Raw genomic sequence first — 20,866 nt, 5'->3', positions numbered from 1 at the left:
TGAAATCCCATCGCTGCAATTTGTCAACTTGCCCAATAGAAATCTATTCTATAGGTCATCAATATCTGATTGGTGGGGGTCCGACCCCCGACACCCCAGCCGGCCAGCTGTTTGAAGAGAAGGCAGCGCTCCTGCATGTGCTACTTTCTCTTCAATATTACACGTGCTTGTTCCATTCACTTGAATGAGAAAAGCTATTGTAATTACACTGTGCCGCAGCTGTAAGGGAGACTACGCGTAGTATAACCTTGAGGAGGAACAAGCGCTCACGCGAGTGCCGCCTGCTTTTCAAAACAGCTGATCAGCAGGGGTGTCGGGAGTCAGACCCCCAGAATCTGATACTGATGACCTATCCCGCGGATAGGTCATCAGTATGTACTGGCTGCTACAGAAAGGCCCATAATAAGAGACATGACAAGACACACTTACACTGGACTAATCACCATTGTGTTGGGACATAACTATACGTTGGTGTCCCTGGAGGCCGATACGCAGGCATTGTAACTTGGTGTTGAGCTACTGGAGTTGGCGAATGGGTGGTCAACAAGGTACCTAGAAAACAGGATTTACATAGATATAACACACTGCAGTCTAACATTACATAAACGTACTAGAACCATAAAGATCATGAATGAAGAAAGCCAGAACAATAGACAAGTACATACAGGGGCTTCCTTTACATACAAGGGGTATAGCTGCAGTGAAATGTATGCACATACCTGCTGACATTGCCATTGTGGTCCCAGCTACCATGCCCATAGCTACACCGCTGCCTCTAGCAGGAGGGATGGGTGCGGGGTACATTGTTGCTGGCATTCCATTGGGCTGCACAACTGTAGTGTGATGGATTACATGTGGAGGGGCTGCATACATAGGTTGTGTATAGTAAGCTCCCTGCTGTAAAAAAAGATAATACACACTCGCATATAACTAGTTATAGGAATATATTTACAGGTTACTAAAATCAGCCATCGTAAGGCTACATTCACATGACTGTAAGCCGTCTGTACCTATATGGCAGACCGCAATATACGGACACCAGCCGTGTGAATTCCGTATCATGGATGTGGACCCACTGACTTGAATGGGTCTGCAATCCACAAGGTATGGAGTGGAGCAGAGGCACGGAGCGGAAGCCCACTGAAGAGCTTCCGTGGGCTTTTTGGTCCATGCCACTGCAGTACAAAAAAAAGGACATGTCCTATCCCTATCAAGTCAATGGGTCCCCCTGCAATAAGGGATTCACATGGCTGGTGCCGTGCATTGCGGACAGCCATTTGCAGTCCACAGCATGGGTGGCTGACGTTTGTGTGAATAAGCCCTTAAGTACAGCACTGGAGGGACTTGTGTTATCCCACGTCAAGCTTAAATTCTTCAACATTTTTAAGATCTCTAGTTGCTTACAGGGAATGAAACCTCTGACAGTCTATTGACCTGGGATAATCCTTTTGGGTAGAAAGTTCCCCAACAATAAGGCTCTCAGGAAGCCTGGAACCCCCTTCCCCGATGAAGTGTCATATAATTCCCATTTAAACCAATGCTGTCCATGTAAGGCACAGACAAGCGACACCTTCACATTCCTTTGAATGCTTGTTACCAATTACCTACTCAAACTTCGGGCAGTGTAAGGGTCCATTCACACGTCCGCATCCGTTTCGGAACAGGCGCGGAACCATTTATTTTCAAATGGGGCCAGAATGTGCTGTCCACACTTCCGTTCCGCCAAAAAATAGAACATTTCCTAAAGGCATTTTCTATGAGTGCCGGCGATGTGCGGTCCACAAAATGCAGAACGCACATTGCCGGTGTCCGTGTTTTTGCGGATCCGCAAAACATACACAGACGTGTGAATGGACCCTTAAGGGGCCTTTAGGTTCAGACTAATTGTATATGATAAACTACGTACTATGTAGCGGTAGACGCATCACGCCAATTCAGTGCAGCATTTGAAGACAACGGTGGATGCATGAATGGCATCTGCTCTTTGACTCATTCACTTACAGAATATATATCTATATGTCTATCTCCGGCTGGAAAACAATTAGCACATCACACACAATAATAATAGCAACATGTACCTGTGCATATGGGTTTTGCTGTGGGTAGGCACTTCTTACTGGGTATACTGCGGTCTGGTAAGGGTTAGGGGAAGAAGAATAAGGTGGAACAGTCCCACTGGTGGGGGAACATGACACTTTATATGGCGTACCAGGCGTATATCCTGTAAGAGAGCAGAATAATGGGTAAGAGGACATATGTTAGTGTATACATAAAAGTACCTCTACCGTGTAAAGTATGGTGGAAAGCATGGAATGGTTAGGCTGGTGATCAGAAGCACTCAGGAGCCAGTAAAGTCAGGTTGTGCATCAAGAAACATCATTATCTGAAGAACCTGACCACCAAGGAGCCTGCAAGTTCCCACAATGGCCACATTCCCCCAATGCTGCACATAAAATGACCTGCCCAGACTCCACAGCCGGAGAGCAGCCGCCATACTCCCTGGACTGCTGATATCAGTCCCTGCTGGTGGGGGTTAGATACCATCACCCTCAGCAACTACCACCACCGCCGCCATAAGATCATGGCGTGTCTCGCGATGTCAGGGATATAATATAATATAATATTGCAGATGCAACGGCGATTAGGTAAACAATGAAGAGGCGGCAGCGATGGCACGGCACGCGCCTTCTCTTCAAACAGCTGATCGGTGGGGGTGCTAGGTGTCGGAACCCTGCTCATCTGATATTGATGAACTATCCTGAGGATAGGTCATCAATAAATATAACTTGGACAACCCCTTCAACGCGTTTCAACACAGATGTATCATCAGGAGCCTGTAGACTGTAACATATATAGATAGAGGCTGTGAGATGTGGCCACACAGCTGGTGTGTGGTGCGGCGTCCGGCGCTGGTATAGCCCCACTTGCCTAACCTGTTGGCGTTTTGTGATCCAGAGGATTTTGTACTGTTGTATAGGCCTGTAATTGGGAGCCACTTTTTTACCTTCGAGTCTAATAAAGATTTATAATTTTCTGATTTTTGCGTCTTTAAAAAGGCAATGACACGTATCTCATAGAAGACGCACCCCTTTTTTTCTTCTTTTTTTTAGCAGCTTACCATGAATTGGAACCCTTGAGCAGGCACAGTGTGACACAGGCCTTAGTGAGCACTTGGACCAAGTTCTCATAACCCATGTGCCAACCTCTGGTGAGCACTGTACCACACTTTTTTGCAAGAGCCCACAGATCTGTAGAACTAAAGAGATGCTCAGCTCAAATACAAAAAGGGTCTTCCTACCTCCACAAATTCCCTATTTTTGCATATGGATAAAAAAAAAAAAAAAAAGGTAGATCCACCGCCTCACCCATCACAAATGACGTCTTGCACTCTACATGTGACTGCAGCAGTGGTGTCAGTATAGACAGCCAGTTACATGTCAATAAGAACATGCAATTTCTGCAAGCATGTAAACAATGTTCCCCAGGGGTCCAAGGAGCTTACATGTATGGCATTTATATGCAGCTATACACCTGTGATTCTGTCATTCCGCCTACGCCTCAGTGAAAAATGACAAAACGGCTTTTCAGTGCCATTGTGACCCCGCCAGGTTTACGAAAAGGGGATGCAACGAGGGCAGGATGACTGAAATCTATAGCAGCTCCGTATCAAGACGTCACTTTTTATAAATCAGGGACATACTTTTTATAGAATCCAGTTTAAAAAGGTTGTCTCAGCTAGTCATTACTAAGACGAGATGAGACTAAGCCCCAACTTAGGAAACAGTGGAGCGGCCTTGGTGCTCCGCTGTTTCAGTAGCTCCCATCGCAGTAGCCATGGAGGACAGGCTTAGTCTCATTAGTGCATTTCCTGAAACGCGTTTAATAGTTTGATTCTCGACAGCTTTCATAAACTCCTGTGACGTCACTGTGTGCTTCTGCAAGGATGCAAGCTTGGAGTAAGGGAGACGTGCTGCCAGCCGGGGAACACTCCTAATACTAAATGGAAGTGTATTGGACACCACTGGGACCATGGAACTATGCGTATTCAGGAAGATACGCCATCTATAGGCTATTTTACCATGAAGGAGAGTGATGGGGTGCTGCGCCAGATGACCTGGCCTCCACAGTCACCGGACCTGAACCCAATCGAGATGGTTTGGGGTGAGCTGGACCGCAGAGTGAAGGCAAAAGGGCCAACAAGTGCTAAGCATCTCTGGGAACTCCTTCAAGACTGTTGGAAGACCATTTCAGGTGACTACCTCTTGAAGCTCATCAAGAGAATGCCAAGAGTGTGCAAAGCAGTAATCAAAGCAAAAGGTGGCTACTTTGAAGAACCTAGAATATGACATATTTTCAGTTGTTTCACACTTTTTTGTTATGTATATAATTCCACATGTGTTAATTTTGATGCCTTCAGTGCGAATCTACAATTTTCATAGTCATGAAAATAAAGAAAACTCTTTGAATGAGAAGGTGTGTCCAAACTTTTGGTCTGTACTGTATAAAGAGCAACTTTATAGTTACTCCAGATATATATGTCTGAAGGAAGGCTCCACCATGATGGGAACAGACCCTTAGGGGCAAACTATGTGGACATGGTTTTGTGACACATGGCGGCCATACCTCAGCTAGTCCGGTGTCTCTACTTTTAGTCATTGTGGTTATATGACTCAGTTGTGGGGGTTTACTTAGAATCTGGGAAAACCTTGTATCGGCTGTTGCTTTTTTCCTATACCACAGAGGTAAATAACCTCACATTACAAAGAAATGGTACTCCCTGAAAGTCAGAGGGATTCAGTAACATTTAACAATGCAAAATGCACATCTTAAAAGGGGATGTCCACTCCATTACAAGTGACTGCCTATCCTCAGGATAGCCATCACTATCTATCCAACAGCCTACACCCCACCAATCAGCTGTTCTGCAGTAGCGAGGGCTTCACAAATTGGTCCCGACACTCGAGTAACTACATAGCTGGTTACTGCAGCACTGCTTCTACTAAAGTGAATAGGAGCATCGCCGCAGTGACCAACTCCATCCACTACACAGTGGACGGAGCTAAAGCTACTACGGAACGGCTAATATGCAGGATGTCAGACACCCGCCAATCAGATAGTGATGGCCTATCCCGAGGACAGGCCATCGCTGGTAAAGGAGTGGAAAACACCTTTAAGGGTCTTTTACACATGATGATCATCACCCGAATTGTCAGATTATCAAACAACGAATTCTCATTTGTAATTGATCATGTTTGTGGAGAGCACATCGCCTTGTCTGAGCGACAATGTGGTGGTTCGGACACATACAGTGATGACCGCTTCGTGTGAATTGAGCGCCAAAGTGCAATATAATCAACTGATGATTGTTACCTACAATAAAGCCACCATGTAAATGGGCCTGAGAAATACATTTGCATCAAACTCACCACATCCAAAACCTAAACATGCAGAATTCACTAATTCTGCACTCAGGACTGAATTGCATGAATATCACCAATTTTTCTTTAAGACTGCATGTTAACTACTAAATCTGCACATTTTCTACTAAGTAGAGTTTCCAAAAATCCAAGAGATTGTGCTCCAGTGACTTCTGGTCCACCAGTGGTCATGGGGGAGGCAGACTAAGCTACCCTTTAAAGATTAATGCAGGTCTCACCGGGTAACCAATCTTAAATAAGGTTTAATAAACTGCTGTTTTGAGTCACAAGAATCTTAATGGTAGCCGCTGGGGTTGAGCTTGGGTCAGGGGGGCCGCAGGCATCATTCACATACATAACGTTTCTGTATTATTTTACACCTTAGACATAAAAAATGTTCAGGTACTTATTTTGCTTTTTACTGCCTTACTTAAAAAAGAAGAGCAAAGAATAACTAGCATTAAAGACAAGCAAAGCAGGTACCTGAATTAAGTGCACCGTTCCTAGCGGCAGAGAACGCGTGCCCGAACATGTACATTTGCAAACCGGAAGCCGCATATGATGATTGTTCTACCTCTGAAAACAAAAGTGGAATTTTAGTTCAGTTTAGCTTTAATGTCAATGCAGTTATAAATGAAAGGTAGTCTAAAAGGAAAGAGGGCACAGATGGCAGGAAGCCTAAATAGGTAAAGGGGGATTCCAGGCTCCAGATATTGATGACCTATCCAGAGGAAAAATCATCGATATCTGGAGCCTGGAAAACCCTTTAAAGGGGGTTTTCCAGGACTTAAAGGGAACCTGTCACCGGGATTTTGGGTATAGAGCTGAGGACATGGGTTACTAGATGGCCGCTAGCACATCCACAATACCCAGTCCCCGTAGCGCTGTGTGCTTTTATTGTGGAAAAAAAAACGATTTGATAGATATGCAAATTACCCTGAGATGAGTCCTGTATGTGAGATGAGTCAGGGACAGGACTCATCTCAGGGTAATTTGCATATGTATCAAATCGTTTTTTTACACAATAAAAGCACACAGAGCTATGGGGACTGGGTATTACGGATGTGCTAGCGGCCATCTAGCAACCCATGTCCTCAGCTCTATACCCAAAATCCAGGTGACAGGTTCCCTTTAAATACTGATTGGCTATCTTCTTAGGATTGGTGAGGAACCAACTCCCTGCACCTCTACTGATGAGCAGACAGAAAAACAACAGCTCTGTAAACTTAGTCCCATTCAAGTCCCAGAAAATCCCTTTCCGAACATTGACTAATCTGAATGATATCATCACACAACACACATTAGGCTTGCATTAGCTCCACAGTTTATCATTTGGTGCCCCTTAATTTTAGACTGACTGGCTAACTGGTCCACAAATCCCTGACCACACCTTACTTTACCTTTTTGGCACATGTTGCAGTTTCTTTTTTGCAGCATGCTTTCCATTAGGTCCTAGCCATAGTGGTTAAAAGGCGACATCTTAAAGGGATGCTCTCAGCCTTCTTTAATATCAGGCATGGAGAGGAGCGCTGCATTTGCTGAAGCAACTAGACAAGGCCCAGCAAGTGTCACACATAGGTCCTATCCAATTCACTGGACGCGTGCGCTACACTCACTGGACAGTAGCCGCCTGACCACCCAGCACAGAGTTGTCCTGTGTCAGATCGGACAGGGAGGTATGAATGGACAGCCGGCCCCTAACAGAACAGTCCTTATCCTCGTCCCTTATGCGGACAATAATAGGTCATGTTCTATTTTTCTACGGAACGGACATGTGGACATACGGAAACGGAGTAACTTCCGTTTTTTTTCCCGGACCCAGTGAAAATGAATGGTTCCGCATACGGTAGGAAAAATAAAAATTAACGGACACGAAAGAAAATACATTTGTGTGCATGAGCCCTAATACTGACAGTTTCAATGAAGTACTTGTACTCCCTTGTAAAAGGGACCAGACCCTTAAAAAGTTGAAGCCCCATAGTGGGACTAAAATAAAAAGTGTATTAGAAAAAATAAATAAATAAAATAAAACCCCCTTCCGTCTAGGGTTGTCACAATACCAAAATTTGAATTTCGATACCATAAGAAAGTATTGTGATACTCGATACGACGTGAAAAAATCCGCGTGCATTCTGCTTTTTTTGGAATGTCTGGCCCATAATCGAACAGTCCTATCCTATTTTTTTTTTTTTTGAGGGGACAAGCTGACAAAAAAATGGAAAATTTTGCAGTAAAAAAATAAATAAATAAAAAAAATTTGATTTCGATGTTCACAGCATAGGAGATATTTTTTTATATTTTAATAGTATGGACTTTTCGGACGTGGCGATATGTACTAGGTTTATTGTTTATATATTTGATATGTAAAATTGAGAAAGGGGCCGATTTATACTTAATATTTTGTCTTAACTTTTTTTTTTTTTTTACTTTTTATTTAAATAACTATTTCCCCCCTTAGGGGCTAGAACCTGGGATCTTTTAATCCCTTGTCCTATTCACCCTAATAGAGATCTATCAGGGTGAATAGGACCTCACACTCTCCCTGCTGTCCTGTGCATAGTACACACAGCAGCAGGGAGCCGACTATAGCAGCCAGGACTTCAATAGCGTTCTGGCTGCCATGGTAACCGATCGGAGCCCCAGGATTACACTGCTGGGGCTCCGATCACAACTGCCACTGCACCACTAATAAAGGGGAGGGGGTGGGGGAGATCCTGTGGCCTCTGCCACCAATGATTTAATACTGGGGTGGGGGAGGGCGCACTGCGCCACCAATGTTTTTATACCATTAATACAAATACAGGAGGCCTCTATGACAGGGGAGGTCGGGTGCTGGCTATGTGATTCTGCCGCCGAAACCCTCCTCCTGTTTTTGTATTAATGGTTTAGTGATCATCATTGGTGGCGGGGTGGCCACAGCCCCTCCCCTCTCTCACCTCATTGGTGGCAGCAGCACAGGGGGGACGGAGAGTGTAACTCCTTCTCCCCTGTGCTGCTGAGGGAACATGGAGCGTGCAGAGAGCAGCATGCTCCATGTTCTCTGATACTAGGCTGCACAAAAGGGCAGCCTAGTATCGGTAAATGTCAAATCCTTGTATCGAATCGATACCAGTACAAAAAGTATCAATTGGGTATCAATAATTCGATACCCGATGCAACCCTACTTCCCTCAGTAAGCCATTTACTGTATAAAAAAATAAAAAATAAAAATATATATATATATATATATATATATATATATATATATATAATATTATTATTATTATTAATAATAATAATAAATAAAAGCAAAATAAAAAAGACATATTAGGCATCGCCACATCCATAATGACCGGTGTTCCATGAAATTATGGTACCTGTTAAAATCTGGTACCCTCATCACTTCTGGTAGTGACGTAGGCGCACCGGGAGCTTCAAAAGGAGGCGTTATCTTAGAGCCCGGCACCTGATTGGCTGAAAAGAAGGCGTGTTGGTGCCTGCACACAACCAACCTGGGTACCGTAATTTTACATGCAGCGCCTGTTACCGCGGAGGGAGGAAGGGTACCTTTAATTTACGGGCCACCGTGCATGCGCGAACCAGATTGCCTTGTGAAGCAGACAGGGTACCGAAATATTACAGCTCGCGCTTGTAAAGGAGCGGAGAGAGGTTTGCCCGCAACATGATTGGCTGAACCTCCCGGGGTACCCAATTTTAACTGTCGTAAATGTAACCTCCCTGCGTCCCTCCCTCCCCTCCTTGACAAGCATGAGCTGTAATATTTCAGTACACTGTCTGCTTCACAATCTGGTTCGCGCATACGATGTGGCCCGTAAATCAAAGGCACCCTTCCTTCCTCCCTGTGCGCGTTCACAGGCACTGCATGTAAAATTACGGTAACCTAGTTGGTTGTGCGCAGGCACCAACACGCCTTCTTTTCAGCCAGGTGCCGGGCTCTAAGATCACACCTCCTTTTGAAGCTTCCGGTGCGGAAGGGACGAGGGTACCAGATTCTAACAGGTACCACAATTTCACGGAACACCGGCTCTATAAAATTAGATAAACATAAACCAACCCCCCCAAATAAAAAATAAATAAAAAACATGTGGCATCAAAATGCTTCATAGACCACTTGATAGATAACTTGAGGGGTTTAGTTTCCAAAATGGGGTCACTTATTGGGGGTTCCTTCCATTCTGAGCCCTGTTGTGTGTCCATACAGCAGCTTACATCCATATTTATAGCATTTCCGTACCCAGTAAAACCTGCCTATGAATTCAAGAAGTGTGGTGCGTCTCAAATGGCACCAGCTGAGCACAACAAATTGGGCACTGTGGAACAATTTTCAGATTGCATCCGCTCTGCATTGGTAAATCTTGAGAGGATTGTGGTTTCTAAAATGGAGTCACTTCTTGGAATTTTTTTTTTTATATTTCACCTCAGAGCCTCTCCTGTCATTGTCCAGTGGTGTATAAAGCCTCATTCACATGTAAGTGTTTTTGGTCAGCGATTGCGAGCCAAAACCAGGATTGGAGCCTCCACAGACAAGGTATAAGGGAAAGATGTGTACCTGTTCTGTGTTTATAGCAGCACCTGGTTTGGGCTCAAATGGTAATCACTGACTAATAAATCATCAAACTAGGCCTCAAATGCAAATGGTGCTCTCTCTTCTGAACCCTGCAGTGTGCCCAAACAGCAGTTTATGACCACAAAGGGGGTATTGTTGTACTCGGAAACATCATGTAACAAAATTCGGGGTGCTTTTTCTCCTTTCACCACTTTAAGGCTACTTTCACACTAGCGTTCTGCTGTCCGCTCGTGAGCTCTGTTTGAAGGGGCTCACGAGCGGAGCAGAACACTTCCGTCCAGCCCTGATGCAGTCTGAATGGATGCGGATCCGCTCAGACTGCATCAGTCTGGCAGCGTTCAGCCTCCGCACGGCCAGGCGGACCCGTCCAGACTTACAATGTAAGTCAATGGGAACGGATCCGCTTGAAGATGACACCATATGGCTCAATCTTCAAGCGGATCCGTCCCCCATTGACTTTACATTGAAAGTCTGAACGGATCCGCTCAGGCTACTTTCGCACTTAGAAATTTTTCTAAGTTATTAATGCAGATGGATCCGTACTGAACGGAGCCTCCGTCTGCATTAATATGATCGGATCCGATCAAGCGCAAGTGTGAAAGTAGCCTACGGCTAAAACAAAATATAGAGTAATTGAAATAAAATGTCTAGGGAGGATACTTGAGTGACAATTTTGTCAAGGATGTCACCAGGGAGGTGTGAAAGAGGCCTAATGGTAGCATAAATCGATTACAGATACTGAGTATAATGCTAGGTCGCTTTCTTGAAATGACCTAGCCATTTTTCTAGAATCTGTTCAAGAGCTAGAGCTGTTCAATACATTGAGCCGCTAATGGCAGTAGGGAGAAATACGCAAATCAGCAGTATGAGGTGAGGAGAGCCCAGACCTCATGAATGTCAGGAATCATTGGCTTCCACTGTGTACTGAATAGCTCTAGCACTCGAGCTGCTCAATAACAGATTATAGAAAACATGGCTGGGTCAGTTCGAGCAACTGACCCAGAGTTTTTTTAAAGGTGTCTGTCATCAGTTTACACTGGCCTTAGTTAATGCAGCATTAAACTGCTGACAAATTCCCTTTAATTCAGAAGTGTTGTTTACAATAAAGGGGGGGGGGGGGGGGTCAACCTCTGGAGCCCCCACTGATCATAAGAACAAAGGGACCACAGCGCTGAGGACTCTAGCCAGTCTATCACTGCATCGCAGGGCTCCCGCCACTGGAACTGCAGGACAGCGCCATCCAAGTGAAAAACACCAGCACTGCCCCTTCATTGTCAGTGGGGATCTCAAATTGATAGCATATCCCAGTGATGAGACTTTATAATGACCTACAGGATTTGCTGGCAATTTCAGCTGCGTACAGGTGAAACACGAAAAAGTTCATTTATTTCAGTAATACAACTTAAAAAGGTGAAACTAACACATGAGATAGACTCATTACATGCAAAGTGAGATATTTCAAGCCTTTTGTTATAATTTGGATGATTATGGCTTACAGCTTATGAAAGTCAAAATCTCAGAAAATTGAGAATATTGTGAAAAGATTCAATATTTAGTCTGGTTTTAGTAGGAATCACAATCATGGGAAAGACTGCTGACCCGACAGTTGTGCAGAAAACCATCATTGACACCCTCCATAAGGAGGGAAAGTTGGATGTTCCCAAACTGATGTATCAAAGCACATTAATAGAAAGTTATGTGGAAGGGACAAGTGTGGAAGAAAAAGGTGCACAAGAAGCAGGGATGACCGCAGTCTGCAGAGGAATGTCAGGAAAAGGACATTCCAAAGTGTTTGGGACATTAACAAGGAGTGGACTGAGGCTGGAGATGGGATTCACATGTCGTATTCCTCTTGTCAAGCCTCTCCTGAACAAAACGTCAGAAGCGTCTTACCTGGGCTAAAGGAAAAAAAAAAAAAAAAAAAGACTGGTCTGTTGCTCAGTGGTCCAAAGCCTTCTTTTCTGATGAGAGTAACTTTTTCATCTCATTTGGAAACCAAGGACCCAGTATCTGGAGGAAGAATGGAGAGGCACACAATGCAAGATGTTTGAAGTCCAGTGTGAAGTTTCCACAGTCTGTGTTGATTTGGGGTGCCACGTCACCTGCTGGTGTTGGCCCACTGTGCTTCATTAAGTCCAAAGTCAACGCAGCCGCCTACCAGGAGATTTTGGAGCACTTCATGCTTCCTTCCGCAGACGAGCTTTATGGAGATGGCGACTTCATTTTCCTGCAGGACTTGGCACCTGCCCACACTTACAAAAGTACCAAAACCTGGTTCAATGACCATGGGATTCCTGTGCTTGATTGGCCAGTAAACGCGCCTGACCTGAACCCCATAGAGAATCTATGGGGCATTGCCAAGAGAAAGATGAGACATGAGACCGAACAATGCAGAAGAGCTGAAGGCTGCCATTGAAGCATCCTGGTCTTCCATAACACCTCAGCAGTGCCATAGGCTAATAGCATCCATGCCACGCCGCATTGAGGGGCCCAAACCAAGTACTGAGTACATATGCATGATTATACTTTTCAGAGGTCCTACATTTTTCTATTTAACAACCTTTTTTTTTTTATTGATTTCATGTAATATTCTAATTTTCTGAGATTGTGACTTTGGGGTTTCATAAGCTGTACGCCATAATCATCCAAATTATAACAAATAAAGGCTTCAAATATCTCGCTTTGTATGTAATGAGTCTCTCATATGTTAGTTTCCCCTTTTAATCTCCGGTGGATATGACTCCTTCCACCCAGTTCTGAGCTTCTTAAATAAAGTCTACGGTTCCCACAGTTCCTCACATGACATGTAGCTCGCCAGCCATTACGCCTGCTTACATCCTTGCATAACCAATGGTTGTGGAGGGAGATGGGAAAATATAAGGTATTAGTTCAGGATGGATGGATATTTAAGACTGTGCCAAGAACATGTCAACACTTCAGCAATTCTAGCTCTGTGCTGAAGGGGACATGTTGTATGCAAATTAGACTGAAGGGATTCACCATCAACTGAAACCTAGAGCAGATAATATACTTTACAACGCCCAGTGTCTGCATCATCCTGACATATCCCCTTAAAAACACTACCCAGAAATAACAAAATAAACACCATGAAATGCAGTGCATGTTATAGAGCAGGAGGAGCTGAGCAGATTGATAGATTGCCGTTTTAAAATGGCTTCCAAGTTGTACAATCGAATGCCTGAAGTCTCATGAGCCTAAGCTCGCTTTGCTCAACCCTAGTCCTTTTACACGGACCTATAGTCAGGCAATTATTGGGGATGAAGTAAACATTTACATGTTGCAATCACTTCCACTATATAAGGACAAGTGAATGAATGATACCCTAGTCACACTTGTCCCCATGCTCCTAAGCAGATCAACATGGACAATGGTTTTAGGACGATAACCCGCTTGCCAGCACCTTTTCCTTAGGCCAATTATCAGGAACGAGTGTTCATACCAACCCATATCCCCACTATTCAGCCCATGTAAAGGATGTATACATTAGTTTTGTAGGAAGAGAGTCCGACAAAACAAGTATCTGCCGTCGTGCTCAGCTCCTCCTGCCCGCTGATTGCACTGTATTGGGTGGTGACAGGTCCTCTTTACCGTTATTCTGCTACACTACAGTGGATCCAAGGACTTACATCCATAGTCATGTGACGTCAAGACAACAATGGTAAGACATTGCCACATCAGCATGGATGCAATATCGCTGAGACCTCACATACCAGCCTATCATTATAAAAAAATAAAAAAATGTTGCGCGACATATGTAGCAGTGCCCTATGTGTCGTGCGACTTATTGTCGCGCGACACATGTCGTCGAGTAGCCCTAGCCTAAAGCTGACCTACAGAAGTAAAGAAAGTTGTCTGGGTTGTTACGGAAACCTGGAGTAAAACTGTTTATATGTGGAGACTAAGAGCCTGCGAGCTTCTATTGGCGGATAAGGGTCATGTGACAGTGTGTATGGCAGTTGGGATATGAAGAGAAAGACTTGCAGGCTTGTATTGGATAACGAGGGTCATTTTTTGGGAATATCTCAGGAACGGTACGTCCTAGAGATCTGTGACCCCCACAAAATTTCTTTCCAGGTAGCAAGAGATGTGTATACCAAGTTTTGTTAAAATCGATGGTCGCGTTTTTGAATGATCGTGGAACATACACACATACATACTGTATATACGTCCTTCTATATACATATTTTTGATCAATAATATGCGCTAAGAGCTTCATTACTGCTTATTAGTAAGTATTGGCATCATGTATTTGACCCTGTTCACACATTCACCTGTTTACTCAGTCTTAGTGCATTTAGTGGTGTGCTGCTACTTTAGGCTACTTTCACACTTGCGCTTGATCGGATCCGTTCTGAACGGATCCGATCATATTAATGCAGACGGAGGCTCCGTTCAGTACGGATCCGTCTGCATTAATAACTTTAAAAAAATTCGCAAGTGCGCAAGTAGCCTGCGCGGATCCGTCCAGATTTTCAATGTAAAGTCAATGGGGGACGGATCCGCTTGAAGATTGAGCCATATGGTGACATCTTCAAGCGGATCCGTTCCCATTGACTTACATTGTAAGTCTGAACGGATCCGCACGCCTCCGCACGGCCAGGCGGACACCCGAACGCTGCAAGCAGCGTTCAGCTGTCCGCCTGGCCGTGCGGAGGCGAGCGGAGGCTAAACGCCGCCAGACTGATGCAGTCTGAGCGGATCCGCGTCCATTCAGACTGCATCAGGGCTGGACGGAGGCGTTTGGGTCCGCTCGTGAGCCCCTTCAAACGGAGCTCACGAGCGGACCGACGAACGCTAGTGTGAAAGCAGCCTTATTTGTTTGCTGTATTATTGTCGGGTAGCTTGCACCTGCGATTGTCTCTAGAGGTGGTGTTCCGTTATTTGTATATTATAGAGGACTAGGCATCCTCTTTGGAAGTTAGCACCCCCTGCCCATCCCCCACCCCTTGGTGCTTTTAACTAGTAACAACGGAGCTGGACACTCCGTGTTAGAGTAGGTCCCATCTGAAGCTACCTTGTCGTCTGGTAGATGGGCCAGACATATTTTAGATCAATAATATGTGCTTAGAGCTTCTTCGCTGCTCATTAGTAAGTATTGGCGTCATGTATTTGAACCTGTTCACACAGTCTTAGTGCATTTAGTAGTGCGCTGCTACTTTATTTTGTTTGAGAGAGATGGATATATTAGGAAAATGAAGATGCAGCACACTGTCTTGTTCGGGTGCAAATCAGGCTAGTGTGAACCAGCACCACGGTCCAATTCAATACAGCGGAGAAAAGCCAGCAGCACACCATGGAATACAATGAAACACGAGCGTTTTTTTCACCCAGTGTCATGTAGCAGCAACGTTTCAACCGCTTGTTGCGGTCTTTCTCAAGCTATGTGCACATGTGTTACATCCACATTCTAAATAGGTGTGTCAATTAATGATACAATAAAATCAATCAAAAACAAAAGTTAACAAAATTCATGATATTAATATTTGAAATATGTAAAAAAAAACTCATTTTATCTATGTACTCTGGACACTGATAATATTACAGTGCTATATAATCAAATACATGATATGTTGTAAACATACATAGAATATAATTACACAATACAGGTGCGCCCATTATATAGTGTAAATTAAAAGACTCACACAATCAGCTGATCACCTGCACACATGGAGCATCGCGGCCTCAGCAGCGTCAACCATTCGGCTTCTGCGCATGAACGGGAACACTAAATATCGCAATCCCCCAGTTGTTTTTTTTTTTTTTTTAGATATTTCAAATCTTAATATCATGAATTTTGTTCACCTTTGTATTTGATTGATTTTATTGTATCATTAATTGACACACCTATTTAGAATGTGGTTGTAACACATGTGCACATAGCTTGAGAAAGACCGCAACAAGCGGATTGAAACGTCGCCGCTACATGACACTGGGTGAATATACCGCACGTGTTTCTTTGAATTCCATGGTGTGCTGCTGGCTTTTTTCCCGCTGTACGTAAATATATATATTTCACCATTTTTCGTTTTTAGAGTTATTTCTTCACATCAGAAGTATATTCATTAAGGTATCTAATAAATGATCTACGCACACTTGTAACAGGTCATTTTGTCTTCATTATTTTCATGTATTGACTTATCTGGGAACACCTTTAAATAAAGTTAAACGAAAGAAGAAAAAACTAAAAATGCTTCATAACTGCTTTATGCGCAATGCACTAAAATAGTGCACTCATGCACATAACTATTTTGTATTCTTGTCCGATCTGCATTTATTGCGTACTGCACACTGACCTATTCATTTCTATGGGTCCACAAAAACCGCACATGGCTGTCATCTGTCTGCATTTGTGTGTCTGTTCCACAAAATATAAAACATATCCTATACTTGTCCATATTGAAACCAAAGTAGCTGTTTCTAGTAAGGGTGAGAGCAAATTTTGAATTGAAAGTGAAAAATGTCCGGATATGTGGTTTGTGTATAGCAATACTGTGACGGTGGTGTGCATGAGGCCTTAAGTGAACGGGAGCTGAGCTGCAGTAACCTAACACGGCCATCACACTGTATACACTGTATCCTCTTCCATTCAAAGTCCTATTTCCAGCGCTAGAGGCTGCAAGGATCAGCTGATCAAGGGCGGCCCAGGCTGCCAGATATTGAGGACCTATTCTGAGGATAGGTCATCAATTTCAGGAGCATAGAAACGCCTTTTTAATCGTCCAAAATATATACTTACATAATCTAAAACAAAATGTTAAAAAAAAAAAAATAAAAGGAAAAATAAAAATAAAAAAACACTGCCCACGCCATTCCAAGCAGTGAGCAACTGCTGCCTCGTTCACCCAAGACTATGCATATTATGTATCAAAATGACCAACACAATATAAGGAAACTTGAATAAAACTAAAAATTAAACATCATTTTTTTTTTTCACTTTTGTTACACTTTATCCCCAATAACATTAACAAAACAGGTAATAAAAAAAAGGCCTTTTATGAAAAAAATAAAAAGCTACATTTTTTATTTATTTTGGTGGCCCAACAAATAAAAACAGAGTTGTTAACTCACTGCACGAGCAAACAAGAAAGTAAAAAAGCGTATAGTCCTTTAGAACCCAAACACTCGCTGGTCATTAACAAGTTAAGGGCTCATGCAAATTGTGGTCCCCAATCCACAGGCACCGTCCGTATGGCCTACGCTAATGGATGCAGATCTATTAAACTTGAACGGGTGCGCGATCTGTCCGTACCACAAAAAATAAAATAGAACATGTTCTATATTTTTTGCGGTGCGGAGGCTCGGACCAGAATGCCACAGAAGCACTCCGTAGTGCTTCTGTGGCCTTCCGCTCCGTATCTTCGGGATTACGGACTCATTCAAGCGAATGAGTCCACATTTGTTGTACGGTGCGCACCCCGGCCCTTGCATTGCAGGCCCAGCTGGCACACATTCACGCGCATGAGCCCTAAGGGGTATTTCCTATCTTGGGATGACCTACTTCCCCAACCTCCTCCAGCCCAAATCTTATACAAGTGAATGGAGGTTATGGAAACAGAGTAGCACAGCAGACTTTGCACTGTTTTGGGAACTTGTGAGATTTGGAAACACCCGCTTGGCCATTTCCATAAGTCAGGCCACCTCCAGCCACTGCATGCAGACTGGAAGAGGTTAAGGAGGGGTTAGCCCTTTAAAGAACATATACATATATAGGCAGAAGGATCTTCACACTGCATGGCTTTTCATGGTACCTGTAACAAGTGTGGTCGGACAAATGATCAGTTCCTGAGGTGGAGGTCCACGTTCTGACAGTAATGGAGCAGATCAATACAGATGGTACACACAGTATGTATTAGAACAGGCTACGCAGACAATACATGCAACACAGTTGCTTACCTGATGGAAAGGCAGGATTTGTGCCAGGATACATATTAGGAGAGTAGGCTGGAGCAGCAGCATACCCCATCGGAAAACCTGCTAAATATATATTACATAGTTAATACGGTTGAAAAAAAAAGACATAAGTCCATCAAGTTCAACCAAGGGACAGGTGGGGATGCGAATCCCAGAAGGAAGCGAGACTCAGATTTCTACATGTTTTTATAAGCATTTATATTTTTTACTTTTAAGCATTCATCTAAACTCTTTATAAAACTGTCCACTGTTCCTGCTGTGACCACGTCCTGAGGAAGTCTATACAGTAAAGACGCTTCCGGAGACTGAACTTTTTCTTCTCCAGTCAGAGGCAGTGCCCCCTTGACTTTTGAGGGCATTTGACATGGAACAGTTTTTCATCGTATTTTTTGTAAGGCGCATTTATACATTAGATAAGTTAATCATGTTCCCCCTTAGACGTCTCTTCTCAAGACTAAATAAATTCTGCCATTTTTTTATTTATTATTATACAGCTTTCACTATACAATAAAATTGACCAGTTATCTTCATTCTCCACCTCAGCACAATTACAATCTCACACTTGTATAGCTTTCCTTGCATAAAAAAAAAAAAAAAAAAAAAAAAAACTTGAAACATTTTTTTTCCCTCCCATCATCATATTGACTCTTAGGGCTGTTTCACACGAGCGGATGCTGTGCGTGACATCCGCTCCGTGAATGACAGCCAAGACCCGATGCAGACTGCAGAGGCACGGAGCATTAACATGACTGATAATGCTCCGTGCCTCTCTGTGACCCACAGTGACAACTTTATCTCACTGTGATTTTGTAGTAAAGAGATCACAGAGAGGCACGGAGCATTATCAGTTATGTTACTGCTCCGTGCTTCTGCAGTCCGCATCGGGTCTTGGCTGTCATTCACGGAGCGGATGCCACGCACGGCATCCGCTCGTGTGAAACAGCCCTTATAACTCTTTTTGCAGTTGTGTGTACGGAGCTGTGCGAGGACTCAATTTTTGCAGGTTGATCTACTTTTCAGTCATTCCATTTTACAATTTTTTTTAATTTTTTTTGGAGGAGTTGAAAATGGCGAATTGGCCGTTTTAATTTTTTCACCATTACGAAATTCGCCGTATGATATTAATATTATTATATTTTAATAGTACGGGCGTTTTCGCACATGGAGGAGATGCCGATGATGTGTATATATTTTTTAAATTAGTTATGTATCATAGGGTACTTTCACACTAGCGTTTTTCTTTTCCGGTGTTTAGTTCAGTCACAGGAGCTCAATACCGAAAAAAAAACTGATCAGTTTTATCCTAATGCATTCTGAATGGAGAGCATTCTGTTCAGGATGCATCAGTTCAGTCCCTCTTACGTTTTTTGGAGGGAGAAAATACAGCAGCATGCTGCAGTTTTCTCTTCGGCCAAAAATACTGAACACTTGCCAGAATGCCGGATCCGGCAATAATTTACATTGAAGTGTATTAGTGTCGGATTCGGGATTAAGTGTTCTGGCTTGCGCAGACCTTTAAAAATGCAAAAAAATAATAAATTCGAGATCCGTTTTTCCGGATGACACCGGAGCGACGGATCCGGCATTTCAATGCAACCGGATCCGTCTGACAAGTTTGCGCCCGGATTGCCAGATCCGGCAACGGTACTGCCTGCTGGAATCCTCTGCCAGTTGACTGTCCCTCCTTATACAGGCTCCTTGATCTCAGTCAGGGAACACAGTTATGGGAGGGCACGGCTCCCGCTTCCGGACCACTAGATGCCGTGGTCGCATTTGACCACTGCATCTGATGGGTCAAATGTATGCAGATCAGCCTAATGGGTCTATGCTTTTTGAACCAGCAGAAAGCTGAAGCTATGGCGGTGCCATAGTTAAAGTGCAGGCTTCTGGTGTACATGTACGGGAGAGGTCTCAAAGGGTTTAATAGTGAGGACCTAATTGTATCAATAAAAACTACAGATCACCCTGCAAAAAATTAGCCGCCACAAAGCTCCATACACAAATAAAAAAATAAAGTTATGGGGGTCAGAATATGGCGATGAAAAGAAAACAACATTGATTTTCAATGTTTTAAAACACCAGAAGCGCTATATAAATGGGGTATCGCTGTAATGGTACTAGGGCATATGCCCACTAATGTCTGATAGGTGTGGGTCCCACCTATCTTTAGAACGGAGCATGCAAAGTGAAGGAGGGCACACCGCCCTTCATTCGTTCCTATGGGATCGCTGAAAATAGCCGAGAGCTGGCTCAGCTATTTCCATCAGCCCCATAGAAGTGAATTGAGCGGTGGCCGCGCTTGCGCTGTGAGCTTCCAATTCATTTTAATCGGACTGTCGAAAATAGCCGAGTGGGATGCCAAAAATAGCTGAGAACTCCCTTAGGAATGAATGGATGGTGGCCGCGCTGTGCGCCCTCCTTCACTTTGCGGGCCCTTTTCACTATACTAACCAGACTTATTGTGCAAGATACTAAGTTACGGTAAGTGTAGGTCTAGAGCAGTGGTGGCGGCACCCGCACCCTGGAAAAAGTCTATGGTGTACGATATGCCTTAGACTTTTCCTGCCCTTCATCAGCGCAGGGCACTCTATGAACAGCGCAGGCAGGCTATTATAGCTAAATAGTAAAGTACATGGAAGATATACTATACTGGACTGTAGTACTCAGGGTAAATTGCCATGTTGGCACTTGGCAATAAATATGTGGGTTTTGGGTTACACTTTGGGCATTCGGTCTGTAAAAGGTTCGCCATCACTGGTCTAGAGGAATAAATGAGGAGCGTGTCATATACTATACTTACCAGGGTAACCAATACCTTTAGCATTTGCATAAGGAACCCCTGAAGACCCGGGGCTATACACAGGATTCATGATTATACACCTAAAAGAAAGAAGAAAAAGTTAATATTTCCTAATAGTGCCCGCTATACTCTGCCAGCAGCACGTCTGAC

The 20,866-nt window shown here is 43.7% G+C and overlaps 1 protein-coding gene across 4 annotated transcripts in view; it reads right to left on the bottom strand.

The window, feature by feature from the left end:
• The window catches only part of FAM168B (family with sequence similarity 168 member B), a 29,696-nt gene that overhangs the window by 2,745 nt on the left and 6,085 nt on the right, over positions 1 to 20,866 (bottom strand). Inside the window, exons 2-7 of one of the 4 annotated variants that reach the window (XM_044291675.1) lie at positions 20,717 to 20,796; positions 17,899 to 17,979; positions 5,901 to 5,993; positions 2,079 to 2,221; positions 720 to 897; positions 430 to 552 (exon numbers count right to left, since the gene is read on the bottom strand). In XM_044291675.1, coding sequence (XP_044147610.1) covers positions 440 to 552; positions 720 to 897; positions 2,079 to 2,221; positions 5,901 to 5,993; positions 17,899 to 17,979; positions 20,717 to 20,786 — 678 coding nt within the window. In that variant the 5' untranslated portion in view covers positions 20,787 to 20,796 and the 3' untranslated portion in view covers positions 430 to 439. The remainder of the gene's footprint in view (positions 1 to 429; positions 553 to 719; positions 898 to 2,078; positions 2,222 to 5,900; positions 5,994 to 17,898; positions 17,980 to 20,716; positions 20,797 to 20,866) is intronic. The other 3 variants (XM_044291676.1, XM_044291677.1, XM_044291678.1) reach the window with 3 other exon arrangements.

Source organism: Bufo gargarizans, chromosome 4 (genome assembly GCF_014858855.1).
Source record: "Bufo gargarizans isolate SCDJY-AF-19 chromosome 4, ASM1485885v1, whole genome shotgun sequence".
Lineage (NCBI taxonomy): Eukaryota > Metazoa > Chordata > Amphibia > Anura > Bufonidae > Bufo > Bufo gargarizans.
This window is presented reverse-complemented; position numbering and strand designations above follow the sequence as displayed.